Genomic DNA, 23,364 nt, shown 5'->3' with positions numbered 1-23,364 from the left:
TGTGACTGGAGTAATGATGCTAAAGCGCTGCTTTGAAATCGCAGGAATAAATTATATTTTCAAATAGAAAACAGCTATTTTAAATAGTAAAAATATTTCAAAATGTTACTGTTTTTGCTGTATTTTGGATCAAATAAATGCAGGCTTGGTGAGCAGAAGAGAATTCTTTAAAAAATATAAAAAATCTTTTGACTGGTATGTTAGCCTATAGTTTGAAGTAAAAAATATTAATATTAATAAGGAGAGTCTGAGATTTATTTGACAGTGATTTCACATTTCTTGTTTGTATGAAGGCTAAATAACAATAAAAGGTGAACATTTAATATATATTTAAAAAATATTATATCGTTTTATAGGAGTAGGTTTCATAGAGTTGGAATTATATCGTATCGACCGAAATTAAGAAATATATTGTGATATAAATTTTGGCCATATCGTCCAGCCCTAAGGCAAACATTATAATACTTTCTCGTTTGCCGTCAGCATTCCGCAAATATGTACTTATATAATTTAAACAAATCTTTGAATGACTAACGAACATTTAATTTCACAAACCTTGCAGACTTAGTCGAATCTTGTGAAGTGTGCATGTGACCTGCATGATCGCGTGTTCTGTGACGGTCGGTCCTATGGTCCGTGTGAATTGAATATAGGGCTGCAACAACAAATCGATTAAATCGATAAAAATTGATTACTAAAAGAGTTGGCAACGAATTTCATATAGGCCCTGTCCCAAATGGCGCACTTCATGTGGACTTTCGGTCTCGTGGACTTAAATTGCGCGTGCTCGCCGAGTCTACGAGTCCGTAGCCCGTCCCATTCAGCATTTTAACGCTCTGAAGTGTGCTCAGCAGCACCCCCTTTGTACCCTTGAAGCGGTCTTCCGCGAAGCCCGCATAGATGCAGGCTCCGCACACTTTAACTACCCAGGAATCTTTGCGAAATGCCAATCAGACAACGGATGGGAGGAGATTTCGATCAAGAGCAATTGATGACATGGCTGAGAAGAAAATATTTAATTGTAGGTATCATTACGGTTTTTATGACCTAGGTGTACATTTTACCAGTTGTTACCTACAGTTTATACAAACATTATGGTCATCGACCAGTGGTTGATATCTCAAACATAATAATAGCGCGTTGAATAATACGATCGCATTATGATTCATTAAATAAATAGAACCGAATGTCAGGGCTTTACTGAGTCATATGTAAACCTAGTATATTTAAACCTGTAAATTCATCTGAAGCGAAGCTGAGGATGTCCACAGCCAAGTGAGGAACGAAGTCCTCACATACTTTGGAGAAAAGTTAACCCATTATTGTGGTGGAAGGCTAACAATGAAAGATAGCCCATGTTGGCCAGGCTAGCCAAGTCTTGCCTTTCGATTAACCGAAAAAATAATCGACAGATTAATCGATTATTAAAATAATCGTTAGTTGCAGCCCTAATTGAATACGGACAGAAGGAGAGTTCAGCTTCACTGGAGACGCACGATCGACAAACTTTAAACTTGTGACTGATTTAAAATTATGCTGCGATGTATGCATTTGCCCACTGTCATATTCATGTCATTTTCACTGTGCGCTGTATGTAAAATGAGTGTTACCCTGGCTTTATTTGAAAAAATATGATTCCCAATGCACACAAACTTCCCAGAATACTGAGTGCCCTGTTGATTACAGTGTTTACTTCCTTTTTAATTATATTTTTATTAAATATTTATTTGTGAAAAACACTTTGTCTTCTAGAGTATAAGTATGTTTATTTTACACGTTTTTTTAAAAATCCATTTTCAAATGATTTCAAATTTCTTAAATATGAATTGAAATAAATCATTTATATCAGCCACCCCGCTTTCCAAGATATCGGCAGTAAAAAAAAACATGTCGGTCGACCACTAATTAAAATCAGAATAGATATAGCCTAAAACAAGTGATACCAGTATTGCTACATTATTAAAATCAGTACAATAATATTACTAGTGATACTAATATTTCTATAGTATTAGAATCATAGTAGCAATATGAAACTAGAGAAACCAGTATTTCTACAGTATTGAAATCAGAATCAATATAAAATTAGTGATACCAGTATTGCTACAGTATTACAATTAGGCTTGCCGCAATAGACGGTGTTGACGGTGATACCGGTGTTAAGCCGCATCACTGGAGGCGAGAGACAGACAAGAAGAGTGAGGCGAGACAGACAAGAAGAGTGAGGCAAGACAGACAAGAAGAGTGAGGCAAGACAGACAAGAAGAGTGAGGCGAGACAGTGAGGCGAGAAAGACAAGAAGAGTGAGGCGAGACAGACAAGAAGAGTGAGGCGAGAGACAGACAAGAAGAGTGAGGCGAGAGACAGACAAGAAGAGTGAGGCGAGAGACAGACAAGAAGAGTGAGGCGAGAGAGAGACAAGAAGAGTGAGGCGAGAGAGAAGACGATCGTGGATGATTTAGTTTCGAAACGAGATGCAAAAGTGCCTGTTTAGCAATATTTTGGATTTTGAAAAGCCTGTTGACTTTTGCTGTTTTTCTAAGGTGATTTTGGAAGGTTTTTTTTAAACATTCTTACTTAATTGGTTTCACATCGCGAGAGACAGACAAGAAGAGTGAGGCGAGAGACAGACAAGAAGAGTGAGGCGAGAGACAGACAAGAAGAGTGAGGCGAGACAGACAAGAAGAGTGAGGCGAGAGTTTGAGTTTGACGTTGTATTTTGTTGTTGCATTTAAGCAATTGACACCGAACTAATTCGAAAGTGAAAGTAAAATGCGCACGGCGCTTTCAAGCTATCTAAAAGAGAAGGAAAGCGATGAAAGAGGGAAAATTCAAACAAACTAAAAACCAACAATTGCTTTACTCCGAATTGCCGCTATTTGAAAGTGCAAGTAAAATGCGCACGCCACTTTTACAAGTTATTTAAAAGCAAAGGAAAGCAAGGAAAAGAGGGAACGCCCCCGCGGTGATACCGGTATTACCGGTGTTGTCACGCGTCGATTAACCGGTGGGAAAATTTCTTCACCGTCACAACCCTAATTACAATCATAGTAGCAATATAAAATTAGTGACATTAGTATTTCTACAGTATTAGAATCAGAATAGAAACTAATGATACCACCTGTATTGCTACAGTATTACAATCAGTACAATAATTATACTAATGATATTAGTATTTCTACAGCATTACAATCGGTATAATCACTTAACTAGTTGTACTAGTATTTCTACAGTAGTAATAATAGTATTACTATAGCATTAGAATCAGTACAATAACAATAGTGACACCAGTATTTCTACAGTACTAGAATTAGTGTAATCATCTAAAACTGGTTGTACTAGTATTTCTACAATATTAGAATCAGCATAATCATTTAAAACTATTAGTGTACAATACAGTATATTGCTACTGCACTAGTAGTAGTAACTTGATAGCACTAGCCGTTTTATAATACTAGCAACAGTGGTACTAGTACTACAGTATTAGAATATTTATGGTGATTTCAACCTAGTGATACTAGCATCTAGAATCAGTACTGTAATGTTAGTAGAATACCTGTATCAGTATATTGATACAGCTCTAGTAGTAATTGCAGTGCTAGTATTAGCATGGTGGTTCAGCACTAGTATTGGAGTAGTAGTGATGTTGCTTGTATAATACTACTGTTAGCTAATTCTTGACAAGCAGCAGGAGGCACAAGCACACATGTGCTGGCAGAACGCAACGTTACCTTCTTCATAATGCCAGTCTTTCTCTTGCTGAAGGTCGTGTATCTCCTCAGCTTGTTGTCAATAAACTCCATCTTAATTTTCACCCGTCCTCGCGTTTTCTTGCCCGGTTTAGCACCGGCCACCCCGGCGGAAACCCCTCCGTATCCCGCCGACAGTCCCGCGTGAGATCCCGAGGATACACCGACCTCCATCTCACTCCTCTCCCGCTTCACCCCTCTCCTGTCCACCGCGGGACTCTCCTCATCGTCCCCGGAGTCCGAGTCTCCGTCGGAGCCGCTCAGCACAGCCTCCACCGACGGCCCGTCGTCGTATCTGCCCCCATCGGGCAGGTTTATGGCAGAGTTTACCGCCCCCAAAGCCCCAGACGTGCTGCCCACCTGTAGAGGGGTCAACCCCGCGCCGTTACCGGAGCGCCCGGCCCCTCTGGCCGTCCCGTGTCCCCCTAACATCGCCCGCGGTAGGTGCAGAGATCCGAGCAGCTCCCAGATCAAACCCCGCAGATCGCTTCCCTCGACACCGAGCTTACCTCACATATGCTAGGCTAGGAAACATTAGCTCAACTCAGCAGACTAAACGCGCGGGATCTGGAGCTCGAGGACGGATATACGTGTCTGTGTGAAAGTCACGATTTAGGCTGCTCGTGATTACCAAAAACAAACCCCCAAAACTAGCCCTTTACGACCATCGTACAAAGTTTACCGCGTAGAGTTTCCGCCTACAGTCCGTCAATCAAGCCTCAACAGAACTTGCGCCGCGCTTTGGAAACAACGAACCGCGACCGTACCTCGATGTGCCTCCGCCAACAGAACTAGTACCTGCAGTAACAACAATATCGCGTAAAATAATTCACTTTCAACACATAAATGACTACATTTTGCTCGTATATAACGTTTGATGTTTTTTTGAAACGATATAATAGCTGATAGCGCGCTTATTTAGGGAATTTAACTCACGAGGCCGTTCGCCTAAGGATCTACTTTCCTCCAAATAAAGCGAGGCGATGTTTCCTTATATGGCGATGGCTGTCCATGTATGGCGAGTCACAGCGCTGCGCTGCGATTGGTTACGCAAACCTCTTCGACTCTGCGATTGGTTACGCAAACCTCTCCGACTCTGTGATTGGTTACGCAAACCTCTCCGACTCTGTGATTGGCTCGAATCTAGTTTGGCCGACAGATATGTTTTACGTAATGCACATTGCACAGCGATCCAGTAGCAAATAATCCTGGACCCTCACAGTAATATTAACGACATAAATACACCATTTCTGGCTAGGCATGTTTGAAAAGGTAAACCACATTCACTTAACGAACTCCTAAAACCAAACGCGTGTTGTTGGACTGACTGCTAAGTTGAGTACAAACTGAGGTGAGTTCCAGCTCTGTGAGAGCTGTGGACATTATGCGATGCTCTGGGTAACCAGCAGATGAGGCTCTTACATTAAGTAAACTAAGTTCAGCTAAACTCAATCTTTTGGCGTCTCAACGCATCTCATCTGCTTGCAAATACTAAAATACATTCACACTGTACAATCAGCTTTTTGCTTTGACATTGCATCAGTGCTATTGATTTTATGATAGACAGCCGATTGCAACAAACACTTTACATAAATGTCTTTTGCAATCAATATTTTGAAGGTTTTGCATTGGGCCCAGAGAATACAAACATTTTACGCTAATAGTAGTAAAGCAGTATGTATTTGGCTGCTCAAATATCAAGGCAGTTTCTCATTCTCATGATTTACTTACTTACTTAATCCTCTTCGTCCCATGAGAAGGCCACAAATTAATCTCATGATTAATCACATAAAACCATCAGAAAGATGTCAATCTAATACTATATGCACATTATGCACTATGCAACAATAAATCTGTCAAAAAGAAAAGGTCTTTACATTCTAAATTTTGTTGTTTTTTCCAGATTTTTTCTTCTAATTCTCCAGATTTTTTGCACCCACATTTAGTTTATACTCAATTTTTTCATCGAAATCTAAGCAAACACATGCAGTTCATGTATGACTTGCACGCTTTCTGTAAACGACTAGGCTGTCAGTGTGCAAATATTCTCACAGGAACTGCTAAACTATTGTCATGACAACATCACATAGTTACATATTCCCATCTGCAACCGCGGGAGGTAATAACTGCAGATGAATCTTGGTGGTCCCCATAAACTGTTCCAGGAATATACCAAACTGCCCCATGCATGTTATGCAATACTAGCAAAAGATTCGATTTTTGCACATGAGCATTTTTCGAACATGCTTCCTTTCTGGTGCTACAAAATGACACAACTGTTACTGCATTTATTTTTATTTCCAAAAAACTTTACAGCAGAATAAATGGCACAAAGGCTGTAAATGAGTAAAAAAGTGCAACTTGAGAGCAGACTGAAAATACAGAAAGTTTCTGAACGAAAGGTGCAAATCCAATTAATTTTAGTTTGTTAAACGAATACAAAGACCTGTTGTCCTCACTGAGCAGAAACAACCGGTCCACATCAATTTAGATATGAGCACAAATCTCAGTAAGAGTTAAGATCTCAATCTCAATAAGAGAAAAAACAGGGAGCATTCACAAATTCACTGTGATCAATCAAAGTGTTTGATCACAAGAAAACAGATAATGACAACATACAGACTGATTTGCAAGCATTGCATTAAAATACTAAGTCAGATCTCGAAGCAGCCGACGTAGAGATTGCTTGCCAAAATAATTTCATACAACGTGGTGGTGCGCGGACCATTCCGGCCTCACCCACGAACACATCTCTGGGGGCGCCGGGTGTGACGCAACGGTTTAAGTAACAGTGTTTGTCACAGACCATCGACACGAAACACTGCAGAAGATCAAACGCCGCTCTGGCAACCGTACAGACATATTAGGCAAGAGTTCCATTGCTTATGCGCCCCAAAGCCCTTGCCAGCAATTTCCTGAAAACATCACTTCTGTTTCCAAAACATTATTGCCTTATTCTCATAGGATAGGAGGTCATTTCTGCAGAATTTGCAAGGCGGAGGAAGCATTCAGAGATTTCCATTAGCTAAGGATGCCATTAGATTACGACACAAACTGTTCCACCTAACTCTATGCAGTTCTGTTTGCTTTATCCACATGTTCCACCTATAAAACACTTTTCCCCTGCTAAGAAGTAAAATCTAGTAAAGAATCTATAAGCACTTTTTGATAATTACATTCTGTTTCTACACAATCCATCTATGAGAAATGTAAAGCTTTGATTTACTGACAGAGAAAAATGTTAGTTTGTTCAAAAATGTAAACTCTGTCATCATTTACTCATCTTCATGTCGTTCCAAACTCATATGGTTACTTTCTTCTGAGGAACTAAAAAGGAGAAGTTTAGCAGAATGTTCATGCTGCACCTTTCCATACAGTGAGAGGGAATGAGGACGAAAATATAAAAAAAAAAGATAAAAGTAATTTTTTGAAGCCACACCATGTTCATACAGAATGTGTTTTTGAATTCCAGTGCGCTGATTTTCCATTGGTTTTCTATGTAAACATGTGCGAAACAGACATCTTTGACCATTGCGCTTGTGTATTTTGCAACATCTTGTGCACTGTGAAAAAAAAAGTGCACAAGTGAAAAGACATTCAACTTTTTAAAAACACATCTCAAGACCTTGCATTTTTTCTATTCCACTTCCTGTAAAACTGCGTTCTTCGTAATTGGTCCCTAACAGACCAAAATTTATGGTTGGTGGACATTGAATTAGTCGTAACCAATTGTGACACCAATTTGAAGACATGTGAAAGATTCGAGCGTTGTGATAGAAGGGAGTATTTTCCGTGAATAACGTTTTGGTCTGTTGGGAAGATTCACAATATAGCTGTAGAGTCGTATGGACTATTTTTATGGTGTCTTGTAATTTTTGGCGCTCCAGAGTTTTTTCCTCCATTTATGTTTATTGTATGGAAACGAGCAACATGACATTTTGTTAAACTTCACCACCTGTGTTTTACAGAAAGAAAGTCATATGAGTTTACAACAACATAATATAGGTAAATAATGATAGACCCACTTTTTGGATGAACTATCCATTTAAAAGGCTGACATGCAGCAGAATCTTGCAAACCTCCTGCTACCAAAACAAAGAATAACCTGTAAGTGCTATTCAGAATGAAACTTGAGCGACTGTTTCCTTCTGGTATCCAGCTGTGTTGTTTTTCAGATATTTCTTGGTCTTCATGTCACCCTCTCTGACCTTGTCTTTCATTTTCCAAAGTACAAGTTACTTGAAAACTTCAGTAAACCAGACAACCTACATTTTATGATTAATAAAAATTCCTGTTTGAAACCCAGTGAATATGCAACTATTTAGACCAGTGGTTCTCAGCCAGTTTTGTTTCAAGACCTACATTTTACAATGGACATTAAATGGCAACCCAACACAGTATCAAAATGTACTATACAAAAGATCCATCATAAAAACGTGAACTCGCAAAAAACTTTAAAATCAACCATTAATATCTATTGGTTGATTTAAAACTGGTTTCTGACACATTTTTGGGTCTCAACCAATCAGTTAAGAAACACTGATCTAGACCACAACCAGGTAGCCATGCTGTGTTGAACATTTTAAACATTGTAAGCTGCAGTACACACATAAAACCAAGATGCTGATTCGGTCGATCTAGATGATTTAGAAAGGGTATGGACCCACAATAATGGTGAGTCTCAGCAGTGAGCTGGAACGGTAGCTCAAGACATTACTCTGGGTGACCATTTCCAGGTCCACAACATGTTCTCTAGGTCCAGTCAAAGGTTTGGTCATCACCAGCATGGCGCTTACATTACTGGAGCGCTGAAAGACAAAGAAAAAGCTAATCACTGGAGAGGCTTCACCACGAGACAGTGTTATAAATCACAGTGATGCATTTTTGGATGTAACAGGGTTGATGTCTTTATGTGTATTTCATTATGTTTACAGATACATATTTCAACTCTGTTATGGGAAAAATATCACTGTGAGCAATGATTACTGTAAATAATCTGGTGAGTAGTGATGAATAAATCAACTTTTTTCCCCCACTGATCTTTAACATTAACAACCTCAAAATATTTTTTATGTAACAGGGTTGAAGCTAAACCGATTTTGGAAAAGGAATGTCATGGGTTCCGACACAAGTAAGTATCTCTTACATTCTCTATTAGCTTTTATTATTTACAGTTGTATTGTCATGCTCAATTGTTCAACTCTGTTATGGGAAAGTAATAGTGATCACTCTTTTACAGAAAAAATATTTTTCTTGGCAGAAAGCAGAAGAATGTTAACTGTAAATAATCTGGTGTTGTGCTGTGCCAGCTAAGGAGGTTACAAGACATTTTTGCACTGATCTTTAACCCTAGATATTTTAAATGTAACAGGGTTTGCACTAAACATGTTTTGCAAAATAAATATCATGGGTTCAAACACAGGTGAGTAACTCTTAAAGTCTCTATCAGTTTTTAATTATGTTTACAGTTATATTGCCAAGCTCAATTGTTCAAAGTCTTGTCAAAAAGCACAAGAATACTGATTGTAAATAATAATCTGATTTTGTGCACTAATTTACAATCCAGTAACATTCAACCTCATACATTTGAAATGTAACAGGCTTGAAGCTTAAACTGTTTTGGAAGAGAAATGTGACAGGTTCATACAAAGGTAAGTAGACTGTATCTTACAGTCTTTGTCAATTTTTCATTATGTTTACATTGTAGTTATATCATCACTCTCAATAGTTCAACTCCAAAAGTATAAGAATGGCAAAAGTATAAGAATGACTGTAATCTAGTGTTTTGCAATGATATTTACTACCTGAGGTGTTTATTAGACATTTTTGCATCTTCAATCCTGTAACATTCAACCCCAAAACACTTTAAATGTAGGGTGGACAACATAACATGTTTTTGGTAGAGGAATTCCATGGGTTTAAATAGAGTTTAAAAGCAAGTATCTCTCATTAAAAAAATTGTGTTTTCATTATATTTCATTATTTTGTCAAGATCAATAGTTGGTTTATTAAAGGAAAATAATAGTCCTTTACAAAATACTAATATTTTCTAGGCAAAAAGCACATGAACAGTCTAAATAAGCTAAAGCTGTTATTATACTTATTTTGCGTTGATTTTCAACCCTGTAATATTTAACCACAAAACACTTTATGACAGGGTTGGCACAGATTTTAGAAGAGAAATGTCTTTGGTTATTATCTATTAAATTATAATGTGCTATTGAATTATTAATGCTTGAAAGTAATATGTCTAAAATTTAAGCAGTCTACTGTGTTTATTAAGTTATACATCCAAACTGTTACAGTATTGAAATAACAGAGAACTGAAAGTGTTGGGTTTATGGTTAGCAACAACTGAGTACAGTAAGTTACTCTTAAAAAAAAGGCAATTCATTACTAGCTATCTTATTAATTACTTTCTAAATACTGTATCTAAAACCTTGACCAGTTAAACAATACAGGGATAGACATGAAACTGCAATTTTAATTCTTTCAAATAAATAATTTAAAATTGCATAAATTATTCTTGAACTGACCAAAGTATTTAAAGGGAGAATGTTACATTAAAACATACATTTTTACATTAGATGTTAAACTGATTTTTAATCCACAATTGTTTTTACAGAATTTTTATATAGTTTATATAGTGTTTAATGCTATTGCATTAGAAGTAACAGAATTACAGAAAAGCTAAGAGTAATCCCTTACTTTACTTTTCAAGGGAAAGTAATTAAATTACAGTAGTTAATAATTACCAAGTAATGCATTACACCCAACGTTGGTAAAAATAGCTAACTAACTGCAAGGCTGTAATCACAGATCTTACCCTCAGGTAGAATTCTCCTCCCTCGTTGCCGGATTTGATGGTGAAGGTGTTTACCATGTTGGGGTAGACACTGGTAGCTTGAATCTGGAAGATATCCGCAGGCACTGAGCGTTCGGAAAAGATGCTCATGTACTTGTAGACAATGACAGGCGGCAGTCCTCGGCAAACACTTGGTGACTGGCACCTACAGCGTCTATTGATAGAGAGGTAAACAGTTTGTGAAACCGATTTGTGGATCAAATAACAAAACTTTATTTTTTCCGCAACATGGTATGATTTTATCAGGAGATTAGACGCACCCTTCGCCTGTTTTGACGTATGGCTCACGGCAGGGGTTTCTGGGATAGCAACGGAACCCTCCATAGTAATTCCAACACATTTCATCTTCTCTGCAGTTGTGTGCTGTTTCACACTCGTTTATATCTATTAAAGGGATAGTTAACTCCAACATTTTTATTCTGTCATTAATTACTCACCCTCATGTCGTTCCAAACCCTCAAGACCTTCGTTCATCTTCGGAACACAAATTAAGATATTTTTGATGAAATCTGAGAGCTCTCTGACCCTCCCATAGACAACAAGGACCCTAACACGATCAAGGTTCAGAAACGTAGCAAGGACATCAGTAAAATAGTCCATGTGACATCAGTGGTTCAACTGTAATTTTACGAAGCTACGAGAATACTTTTTGTGTGCAAAGAAAACAAAAATAACGACTTTATTCAACAATTCGTCTCCTCCGCATCACCCTATAGTGCCATTTTGGAGAGTATCACATATGTAAACAACGTATGCTGTTCTGTGTCAGCAGCACCGTACGCGGATACGCGGTTTACGCTTTGATCTGAACGTAAACAACGTATCCGCGTACATACATTGTTTACGTATGTGATACTCTCCAAAATGGCACTATAGGGTGATGCGGAGGAGACGAATTGTTGAATAAAGTCGTTATTTTTGTTTTCTTTGCGCTCAAAAAGTATTCTCGTACCTTCGTAAAATTACAGTTGAACCCCTGATGTCAAATGGATTATTTTAATGATCTCCTTGCTACGTTTCTGGACCTTGATCAAGGTAGTTACCTAGCTGTCTACAACAGAGTCAGAGAGCTCTCAGATTTAATAAAAAATATCTTAACTTGTGTTCTGAAGATGAACGAAGGTCTTACGGGTTTGGAACAACATGAGGAGTAATTAATGACAGAATTTTAATTTTTGGGTGAACTATCCCTTTAACAGGTTGGAAAAGATTCAAGTTTCAAGAGTTTAATGTCATATGTACAGGAATCAGTCTGTTACACCATACAATGAAAAAGGTCAATGAGTATCTTCTGAAGCCACTTCAGGAGCCTGGCAGAAACTGGAATGTACCTTGGCACATCCGCGTCCCTTGGAGCTGGTATCCATCAGGACACACACACTGGTATCCGCCGGGCTGATTCACACACTGGAACTGGCAGATGTAGTTTGAGAACTCACACTCATTGATATCTGGAAAACACGAATGAGAATGAAACTCACAGAATGACATAGTATTGCTCATTACTGGGGTTACTGTCAATTCAATGTTTGTGGACCTAATCTTGATTACCACAGATAAAAATTGCATATTCTATTCTAATCTACACTGTACTAACATAGGACAACCAGAAATTGTCCACATGCTTTAAGACTTCATCTAAAACAGTATATCAATAACTACACATTTTCCATAATATTCTAATCCTAACAGCAAAGTCCAAGCCACAATGATGACAACAATGAGGAACAATCTTGTTAAGTCACTTTCAGAATAATTTATTTCCAGCTGATGAGCAATAAACATTGACAGCCAATCAGAATCCAACTGACTTTAAAGGGCATGAGCATTTAAAGTGGCAGATGACAAAATTGTTATCAGAAAGTTATCGCCCTTTGGTTTGGACTAGTTATCATTCTTGGTGTAAACTCTTGGTATTAAGGTTGTTGTTTTTTTATTGAAAAAGTGTTCCTGGTATCTTCCTTTTAAACAAATCCCACTTAATTTAATATTTTTAATCATCAAATGCAAAGACATTGAGAAGTTTTTAAGAGTGGCTTAAGTGTGCAAATACTTTTAGAGCTAAGTAGCTTGTAAAAGACCATTTAAATAGCCAAAGTCAGTTTAAATAGCCTATCAAAGTACCTCACTTAATGTCTTTTGAATGTCTTTTATATAACCAAATATACACATTATATAATTAAACCTACATCAAGTGTAATGTTTCTCTTGGTTTCAGTTTGCCTAAAGATAGCATGCTAACAGATTAGCCTCCTAAGATAACATAGCCTGCCATTGGAAAGCATGCAATATGCATGTTACTAAAAGTAATCAAAACAAACCTTCATAGAGTTTACTTTATATCATAATACCTATATATCTTGTTTTTATTTATGAATTATATAACAATGCTCATTTGTCCAAGGCCCATTAAGATATTTTTATAATCAGCATAATATCCACACACATGGCAAAAAAACAAACAAACATTGTACCATTATCGCCTTGAAATACTGTTTGATTATGATTAACGTTTTGTAGATGTTAGCTGTCAATACTTTATTTGTTTACATACACATCAAAATTATTGTTGATGAAATTTGATACTAGGTTTAAAATATCCAGGAATACTCCAATTATATTATGTGCTTTCAAAAACTTCAAAGGTTATACTTTTTAAAATACATTAACATAGTGTAAAAAAATAAAATAAAACAACCTTGGCAGGAGACTGAGTCTGAAGCCAGTTCATATCCGACTTCACATTGGCAGATGAAAGAACCAATAAGATTGTAGCACTGATGTTGGCAGGGGCTTGCAGTTAGACATTCATTCACATCTGCAAAAAAACACAACTGAACATTAATGATAGATGATGAAATAAAAAATGAGAGTGCAGGAGTAATAAACAAAATAACTGGACATTGCCAATTGCCTATTTTATTCAGTCCCTTAAATATAACACTAATAATGGCACTTATTTAAAACAACAGGTAGGATATCCAAAACACATCGTTTCTGCACTCCTAATCATTCTTTGGTATGTCTGGCGAGGTTTCCAGCTTCGTTCTGGAGCGCAGAAAGTGTCCTTTCACGCTGTGAGGGCCATGGTGGGTGGTCTGCGCTTATCTGCCAGGTTTGGTCAAGTAACTGTATACAAAGGCATAAGAATAAGCCAGTTTTCTGTGATTCATATACAGACTATTGGATGTGCAACACATGTGAGTGCAAAACCTCCTCATCCAAACAAGGCAGATTCTTCCTAGGCTCCTAAGTGACTTATTTGAGGTATTAATGGGAGAATAATGTCAATGCACAGATCCGAAGACCCCCGGGAGGCCTCTTGCCAAGTGTTTCCAAAGCTTTGCTGACCAGCGTTTGGGCCCTTTCAGGGAGTTCAGCGCTGCTGATAGCCAATCTGGTCGGAAAAAATGAGGCTAGGCCTCGCACGCAATAGTTCAGATGGTTTTTTTTCTTGCCCACCTCTTTGAGAGAGACACACCTGGAGTCTGTGATCACCCACATGACGGTGATTTGATTCCAGCAAACTGGTGTTAGATTCCAGACGAAACACTGCCAAGGCACTTCTGAAAGTGACTGGCCGAAAATATGTAAACATTGCAGGAAGGCTGACTCTCTTTTGCGGGAAGAGGCCCGAGCTAATTGTTGACTCATTTTAATGGGCTGAGAGATACATGTCCTGACCCATACTTCCTCAAACAAAGCCACATAAACTCTGGTAGCTGTATGATAACTAAAAGCATAGTCGCTGAAGGGCCATTTGACCCAAAGTTAGTCTCCAAGAGCATGTGCGCGAACCGACCAACAGTCCATTTACTGAATGTCTGAAGAATATTGCACACAACAATGGCTTAAATTAAAATACAATGGTTTGCACTACACACTTGTTTGCCTGGAGACAAAGTTTATGGATACCAGGTTGATGCATTGAGTACTTTTGATTAAATTGAAAAATGTAATTGTGAGGTTAATGGCATTATATTTTACAATGTATTTAATAATAATGATGATGATGATGTTGAAAATAATAATTATATATATGAAATTCTTAAATTATATATTAATACAATATTTTTTATTTATTAATTGATTGATTTATTTAAATTTTTTAACAAAACTGCTTTAATGCTTATTAACATTTTTTAAAAAGTAATGTGGTGCATCCAGTGTACACAAGCCATCAAAGAGAGGACAAGGTCAATAAGTATTTTAAAATATCATTTGACCTTTTTGACAGTGTTCAGGTGGTTAAATGTCATGTGGTGCAACTTGCCAAAAATTCATAATATTAGTGTTATATGCATTAAATATAGTTAGTGGCAAGTTTCTTTTTCCAAGACAAAAACAAAAAAATCTTAAATGAATAATGAATAAAATTAATATATTTTTTATTTTATTTATTTCTCATGAGAAAAAAAAACTGCTTCAGTTTGGAAAACTATGGTGGCCGTAAAGTGCAAAGCAAATCACGATTCTGAAAACAAAATAACAAATTACAAACACAAATGCAAGTCTAAAAAACAAAATAACAATTCAGAAAGCACAACAACAATTCAAAAAACATTATAACAAGTCAGAAAACACAACGACAAATCAGACAAACTGGAAGAGGTAGGTATAGTTTGAGACAGCGCCATTGGTTTGGGATTACTCACCGCTGACTGGACGAGACATCTGTCAATCTGTCAATATACAGGAAGAACCAGCTGAAGAACAGCAGAGTCGTGGTAGAAAGTTCGGAGATGGTATTAAAGCAGCTCAGTTTAAATGTATTGTATTAATTGTCCTTACTATGGAATAAAAAATACGGGGTGTCTATTTACATTTAGTTAAAAGTAGCCATAAAATATCAACTTCAGTGGTGCAGTTGGATAAGCACTTGACCTTGGCTTTTTGACGCGATCGACCCGGGTTCGATCCCGCCTTTTGCCGAACTGAGTGTAAATTATAATATTAATTATTAAATGGATGCCACCTTATTGGTACAATAAAGCCCTCCCTACACCTACCCTAACCCTACCCGATACTTTATTTTCAACTTTTTGATTATTTCCTTAATTTTTGTTGAAAATAAATGCCTTTACGATGTGATACGAGATTTGAAAAGGGAGAAAAAAAAGTTTGGCAAAAGGTGGGATCGAACCCGAGTCTATCGTGTCAAAAAGCCAACGACTAGCACTTATCCATCTGCACCACTGGAGCTGATGTTTTGCAGCCTTGCATTCGCGTTTGTAATTTGTTATTTTGTTTTCAGAATTGTGATTTGCTTTGCACTTCTCGGCCACCGTAGAAAACTTTGGCCACTGAATAAAGAGTTATGTGGTGCAACCGACATACACATGCAGGGAAAAAAAACATAAAATAGGAAATTATATGAGGTCAGTTCAGATTATAAAATGTCATGTGATGCGACCCCCAAAATTTAAGAATGAATAATTCTTTATGTGTAAAAATAGTTTTTACTATCTATTTATAAAAGCACATGTGAAAATAATTACTAAGACATGTACTCTCACATGTACTCAGGGTAAAAGGAAAATATATTATTACATTTTGATGGTTAAACTGAATGACATTTAAATGGAAACATGAAACTGGTATTAAAGCTGCAGCAGCTATGTTTTGCTCCTTAATGTTATGATTCACCAGCAAGACCAAAACCAAACCAATGCTAACCAGTAAAAGCCAACTTGACCTAGTATTAAAAGAGACACGGATCTTTCCTGAGCCTTTTAGCAGCAGTGGAATCCGTTATCAAGTATTACAGCAAACGGAATCAGTGCAAATGATTGCTCGTAGTATCTAATAAAATGATTTCAGATTGGGAAACAAATGTATTATTCTTGTTGAATGACATGTTAGTTGGCATGTCTTCGCAATTCTTGTCTTTCGGCCTCATCGTGAATGGTTTATGCAATCTAAATTGTTTGCTTCTAGCACAGGGATCCTGCGTGCTGTAACATGACTGAGCCCTCTATCACGTTGGGAAAGAATTAGCACCATTAGCACACACACACACAAATTGTTTTATTCACCAGATAGAAGACAGACCCAGAGGAAGCAGATTTCTGGCACTGCATCCTCTGAACAGACACAACGACTTCCCAAAGAATGACATAATAACTTCCCAAGGGGTTCCCTTCCCATTCTGCACAGAGAGATCATCTTCCGTCAAGTATCTTAAATATGGCCTCTCAGTATTAACTGTGTATGTAGACAAAATTAATATTTTTACAACAACATTTATATCGCTAATATAAACCTTGTGTGTTTTAACAGTATTAGACGCAAAATCAATCAGACGCGAAAGACAACTTAGTCCAATAATCAGGCACTTTTTGACAGGCTCTCAGCTTCATGAGTACGCGCTCAGAAAAAGCGCATGCAGAGCAGCACGTGAATTAAATGTTTAACCGGTATTGCTTTAAAGCAGATGCAAATAATGTAGTTTTGTGATTGCGCATAAGTGTCCCGTAAGAGTAACTCTACCACTGAGCTAACACTGATGTGAATGCATGTGGCGTTGTACATTATGGGAGGCACCAGAACTGTCTGCAGCTGATAGAATGTGCGCTGTAGCACGATACAACGATATTTCTTCAAAAGCAGATCGTGGAGACATTTTAATCGTCCACGATCAAAAATCGTCATATCGCACACCCCTAACTACCAAGAATAATCAACCTCACACACACAAACAAGCACAACGAAATCACTTCACACTATTAAGGGGCTGTGTTATGAACATGCAAAACTGTATCACACTCGGGCTACAGTGGTAAATTTATTCATTGCACAGACCAGTTTTTTCGTTGCACGTATGTATATATGTCGCACTGTACAGCCCTGGATCAAATTTTGATTGTCACGTAAATTTGATTGCTGTTTGGTTAATTGGTACAAAACCGCATACTTATAGACTATAGATGTACAGAATGCCAAAATAGTAGTATGTCAAAATCCTTAGTATTCATGAAACAGTATTTTCAAAATAACCTAGATGGTTTATTACTTCCGCCAAGATTTTGATGGCACATCTGATGGACACTCTTCTATCCCATTAGGCCATGGGAGAATAATTATGAATGCTGATTCGCACACACTATTCACAAGAATGAGTGGAATGTGTAGTTTAGTTTGTTTGTAGATGATACACTCAACATTTTGTGGCCTACAGTTCCTTAGTAGCAAAAATGTAAATTAGCTTTTTAGCCTACAGCCTTTAGGCTTCCAACACCTAAAATATTAGCGATATAAATGTTGTTGGAAAAATATTAATTTTATCTACATACACAGTTAATACTGAGAGGCCATATTTAAGATACTGGATGGAAGATGATCTCTCTGTGCAGAATGGGAAGGGAACCCCTTGGGAAGTTATTATGTCATTCTTTGGGAAGTCGTTGTGTCTGTTCAGAGGATGCAGTGCCAGAAATCTGCTTCCTCTGGGTCTGTCTTCTATCTGGTGAATAAAACAATTTGTGTGTGTGCTAATGGTGCTAATTCTTTCCCAACGTGATAGAGGGCTCAGTCATGTTACAGCACGCAGGATCCCTGTGCTAGAAGCAAACAATTTAGATTGCATAAACCATTCACGATGAGACTGAAAGACAAGAATTGCGAAGACATGCCAACTAACATGTCATTCAACAAGAATAATACATTTGTTTCCTAATCTTAAATCATTTTTAGATACTACGAGCAATCATTTGCACTGATTCCGTTTGCTGTAATACTTGATAACGGATTCCACTGCTGCTAAAAGGCTCAGGAAAGATCCGTGTCTCTTTTAATACTAGGTCAAGTTGGCTTTTACTGGTTAGCATTGGTTTGGTTTTGGTCTTGCTGGTGAATCATAACATTAAGGAGCAAAACATAGCTGCTGCAGCTTTAATACCAGTTTCATGTTTCCATTTAAATGTCATTCAGTTTAACCATCAAAATGTAATAATATATTTTCCTTTTACCCTGAGTACATGTGAGAGTACATGTCTTAGTAATTATTTTCACATGTGCTTTTATAAATAGATAGTAAAAACTATTTTTACACATAAAGAATTATTCATTCTTAAATTTTGGGGGTCGCACCACATGACATTTTACAATCTGAACTGACCTCTTATACTTATAACTTATAACATATACTTATAACAATTCTGATTTTATTTATCACAATTCAGTGTTCACGTCTTGCAATTCTCGAAATTCTGAGTTTCTCACAAACTTTCTTTAACTTTCTTTCATGTCTCACGATTCTGAGTAAATTTCTCGCAGTTGTTAGTAAATGTCTTGCGATTCTGGCTTTATGTCTCGCAATTCCAAGTTTATATCTCACGATTCCGAGTTCATATCTCGTGATTCCGAGTTCATATCTCGCGATTCCGAGTTCATATCTCGCGATTCCAAATTTATATCTCACGATTCGGAGTTTATATCTCATGATTCCGAGTTTATATCTCGTGATTCCGAGTTTATATCTCGCTATTCGGAGTTTATATCTCGCTATTCGGAGTTTATATCTCACGATTCCGAATTTATATCTCGTGATTCTGTGCTTATATCTCATGATTCCGAGTTTATATCTCGTGATTCCGAGTTTATATCTCGTGATTCCGAGTTTATATCTCGTGATTCCGAGTTTATATCTCGTGATTCCGAGTTTATATCTCGTGATTCCGAGTTTATATCTCGTGATTCCGAGTTTATATCTCGTGATTCCGAGTTTATATCTCGTGATTCCGAGTTTATATCTCGTGATTCCGAGTTTATATCTCGTGATTCCGAGTTTATATCTCGTGATTCCGAATTTATATCTCACGATTCGGAGTTTATATCTCACGATTGCGAGTTTATAGCACGTGATGATGATTTTCTGCTGATTACAGAACCGGCTTTACTAACAAAATGTGCGTGCCAATCGCATTCGATTAATCGTGCAGCCCTAATGCTAAATATAAAAAATTATAGAATTACAATGTAAAAGATTATTATTGTGTAGGCTACATAGATATAAAAATTGCTCAAGAAATCTCGCAGTTCTGAATCTGACTTTATATCTTGCAGTCTGAATTGCGATTTGCGAGAACTCAGAATTGTGAGATTAAAAATTGCAAGTACCTTTTTTTATTCCATGGCGGGAACAAGCTTCCATAGTCTACACATGTACTATCATATACACACCATTCACAGGACTGTGGGTCATGAGATCTTTCAACTCCATAAGTGCAACAAATACTGCAAATAACCAAGCAGAGAATGGGACAGCCATTGCTCACCTCTGCAGTAGTTCTGAGAGTCCGGCATGAAACCCACGCTACACTGGAGTGTATGTGTTGAGCTATGAATGGCTCTTGAGTAATCTTCCCTGGAGATGGGGGATAAGCCGGGCTGAACTTCTACTCTTTCCACTGGTGGGGGGGTAGTGGGCTCATCCTCGCCGTTACTGATGATTATCCGAGCGTTGTGGGGAAGGCAGAGGTAGCCACCAAAATGGTTGACGCATTTCATGCCCCCTTTGCAGGCTTCCTGCAGTGTCTTGCACTCATCTATATCTGTGAGGAAAATAGACACAAAAGTAGTTATCTTTCTCTTTACATGAATATCTAGCACAGGTCCTAATTATACAGTATGCAAATTCATGGTGGGTTTCTAATGGCTGATGCTGGTATTCTGATATATCAGTGCAGGTGTAGGTGTATACTGTATAAATGTGATAATACTGTGGTGATCTCAGAAGGTCCAAACATTGGCCAGTAAAGCAACTTGACTGATATACTGGTGTAGCACTAACAGCTTAAGGCTTAAGCTATCAAGACATAAATTTGAGAGGAGACAAGCTGTTACCTTTACAGCTTTGTTTTTCATAGTCAAATTCATAACCTTCAGTGCACTGCAAAAGAAGAGTCAAAGGCAAAGAAAAAATAAATACTTGGTCAAAAAAACAATGGAACACAGACAAATCTTTTTACAGTTATTAGCACTATAAGCAAGATGTAAAATTTATCTATCTATCTATCTATCTATCTGTCGCTCTGTCGGTCGGTCCAATATCTATCTGTCCAATATCTATCTGTCTATCTATCTGTCAGCACCCTTATCAATCTAGAAATTGTAGACGTTTTATTTTAGTTCCCAGAATGTTCTGCTAAAAGTTAGGATAACATTCTCTAAAAACATTCTAAAAATGTTTATTGATAACATTGTTAGAACATTACCGTCTAACATTCTAATAAAGCTTCCCATCACACTAGATGTGCACTTGCATCGCTCAGAAGTAAAATTTTGGTTGAAAGTGAAAACCCAACCTTTGTTTGATGTCAAGCTCCAGCATAAATAACTCCAAAAACAGCAGTACCAGCTTCACTTATAAAACAGATTGACTTTATTTCTGCCATACATTTACAGATGTTCTTATTGAGATTAACAGAGGTTTAGATGTTGATGTCTGTTTGAAAGTAATAGTTTGAGTTGATGTCACCATTATGGTGAGAAGTGTTTGCTTTAGTTAGTTAATTTGACTCTTCACATTTTTTCTCTAGCTTTTGTAACTATGTTTTCATGGCAAAAACAGCAAGAGAAAATGTGATCAGAGGAAGTTAGCTACTTGTGGATAATAAAGATATTATCATTATGCAGTGATCTGATTACTGGTCTCATCTAGAGTCTAATCAATGCGATTAATTTCATATTAGAGACTGTAGTAATGTTTCAACAGCATAAAATCCAGCATGAGTTGATGTCACCATTATGGTGAGAAGTGTTTGCTTTAGTTAGTTAATTTGACTCTTCACATTTTGATGTTTTTCTCTAGCTTTTGTAACTATGTTTTCGTGGCAAAAACAGCAAGAGAAAATGTGATCAGAGGAAGTTAGCTACTTGTGGATAATAAAGATATTATCATTATGCAGTGATCTGATTACTGGTCTCATCTAGAGTCTAATCAATGCGATTAATTTCCCATTATGGTGAGAAGTGTTTGCTTTAGTTAGTTAATTTGACTCTTCACATTTTTTCTCTAGCTTTTGTAACTATGTTTTCATGGCAAAAACAGCAAGAGAAAATGTGATCAGAGGAAGTTAGCTACTTGTGGATAATAAAGATATTATCATCTTATTGATAACATTGTTAGAACATTACCGTCTAACATTCTAATAAAGCTTCCCATCACACTAGATGTGCACTTGCATCGCTCAGAAGTAAAATTTTGGTTGAAAGTGAAAACCCAACCTTTGTTTGATGTCAAGCTCCAGCATAAATAACTCCAAAAACAGCAGTACCAGCTTCACTTATAAAACAGATTGACTTTATTTCTGCCATACATTTACAGATGTTCTTATTGAGATTAACAGAGGTTTAGATGTTGATGTCTGTTTGAAAGTAATAGTTTGAGTTGATGTCACCATTATGGTGAGAAGTGTTTGCTTTAGTTAGTTAATTTGACTCTTCACATTTTTTCTCTAGCTTTTGTAACTATGTTTTCATGGCAAAAACAGCAAGAGAAAATGTGATCAGAGGAAGTTAGCTACTTGTGGATAATAAAGATATTATCATCATGCAGTGATCTGATTACTGGTCTCATCTAGAGTCTAATCAATGCGATTAATTTCATATTAGAGACTGTAGTAATGTTTCAACAGCATAAAATCCAGCAATGTTCTCATGAGATAATCTGTATTTCTATCTGTAATTTTTAAAACACATTGTTCACACATCACTTTGAACTACTGAAAGCTTAGACACACACAGACATCAAGAATCAGTGTATGAATCTCAACAATGGTGAAATGCTTCATGCATTCTGGGAGCCCTGCATGAGTTTTGCATGATGCACCCAGAATACATTGCAGCATGAAGCATGTCACCATTGTTGAGATTCATACACTGATTCTTGATGTTTGTGTGATATAAAAAAGTTTTTTTGTTTTTTTTTAAGTAAATGCTTGAAATTATCTGATTAAAATTCTGCTGGATCTCGGTCTGTAAAACCATTGAGTTGCCGTAATAAATAATGTGCAGCTAATACCATAGATTAGACTAGGTGAAATCAGATAATCAGACTGCTATGTGATGATATCTTAATCATCAGCAAGTAACCAGCATCATCTAATCACATGTTTTCTTGCTGTTTTTGCCATAACAAACATAGCTAGAGAAAAAAAACATCAAAAAGTCAAGAGTCAAATTGCCCAACTAAAGCACTAAACACTTATCACCACAACGGTGACAAAACTATTATGTCACCATAAAACCAAACTATTACTTTCAAACAGACATCAACATCTAAACCTCTGTTAATCTCAATAAGACCTTTTGTAAATGTCTGACAGAAATAAAGTCAATCTGGTTTATAATAAGTGAAGCTAGTAATGCTATTTTTGGAGTTATTTAATGAAGTTGGAGCTTCATCAAACAAAGGTTGGGTTTTTACTTTCAAACTAAATTTGACATCTGAGCAACATTTGAGTCCACATTCAATGTCGAATGTAAAGTTTCCCGCTTAAATCTTTATTGGAATGTTAGACGATAATGTTCTAACAATGTTATCAATAAACATTTTTAGAATGTTTTTAGAGAATGTTATCCTATCTTTTAGGAGAATATTCTGGGAACTAAAATAAAACTTGTTGCTGAAAATATTACCAGAGCATAGCAACATTCTTCTCGGAACATTCTTAGAACAATAACATTCCTAGCTGGGTATCTATCTATCTATCTATCTATCTATCTATCTATCTATCTATCTATCTATCTATC

The 23,364-nt window shown here is 36.9% G+C and overlaps 2 protein-coding genes and 1 long non-coding RNA gene across 6 annotated transcripts in view; 1 reads left to right on the top strand and 2 right to left on the bottom strand.

Moving 5' to 3' along the window:
- LOC107588462 (serum response factor-like) overlaps positions 1 to 4,697 on the bottom strand; it is a gene marked incomplete at its 3' end in the record, with an annotated part of 9,961 nt that extends 5,264 nt beyond the window's left edge. The window contains exon 1 of the mRNA XM_016276565.1: positions 3,729 to 4,697. Coding sequence (XP_016132051.1) covers positions 3,729 to 4,178 — 450 coding nt within the window. The remainder of the gene's footprint in view (positions 1 to 3,728) is intronic.
- Positions 4,698 to 4,935: 238 nt separating this feature from the next.
- On the top strand, positions 4,936 to 9,063 carry LOC107588456 (uncharacterized). Of its 2 annotated transcripts, none has more exons than XR_001609581.1 (4): positions 4,936 to 5,018; positions 8,681 to 8,745; positions 8,827 to 8,877; positions 8,986 to 9,063. It is a non-coding gene; the product is annotated as an uncharacterized lncRNA (long non-coding RNA). The 2 variants fall into 2 exon arrangements; XR_001609582.1 differs by having other exon boundaries at positions 4,936 to 5,097.
- LOC107588455 (EGF-containing fibulin-like extracellular matrix protein 1) overlaps positions 6,227 to 23,364 on the bottom strand; it is a 20,136-nt gene continuing 2,998 nt past the window's right edge. For all 3 annotated transcript variants that reach the window (XM_016276558.1, XM_016276557.1, XM_016276559.1), the window contains exons 3-9: positions 20,455 to 20,500; positions 19,887 to 20,162; positions 13,310 to 13,429; positions 11,943 to 12,062; positions 10,872 to 10,995; positions 10,573 to 10,765; positions 6,227 to 8,554 (exon numbers count right to left, since the gene is read on the bottom strand). In XM_016276558.1, the coding sequence (XP_016132044.1) occupies positions 8,393 to 8,554; positions 10,573 to 10,765; positions 10,872 to 10,995; positions 11,943 to 12,062; positions 13,310 to 13,429; positions 19,887 to 20,162; positions 20,455 to 20,500 (1,041 nt within the window). In that variant the 3' untranslated portion in view covers positions 6,227 to 8,392. The remainder of the gene's footprint in view (positions 8,555 to 10,572; positions 10,766 to 10,871; positions 10,996 to 11,942; positions 12,063 to 13,309; positions 13,430 to 19,886; positions 20,163 to 20,454; positions 20,501 to 23,364) is intronic.

This window comes from Sinocyclocheilus grahami, unplaced genomic scaffold, assembly GCF_001515645.1.
Source record: "Sinocyclocheilus grahami isolate Dianchi unplaced genomic scaffold, SAMN03320097.WGS_v1.1 scaffold103.1, whole genome shotgun sequence".
NCBI classification, from domain to species: Eukaryota; Metazoa; Chordata; class Actinopteri; order Cypriniformes; family Cyprinidae; genus Sinocyclocheilus; species Sinocyclocheilus grahami.
Note: the sequence above shows the minus strand (reverse complement) of the source record. Positions and strands in the feature narration are given on the sequence as shown.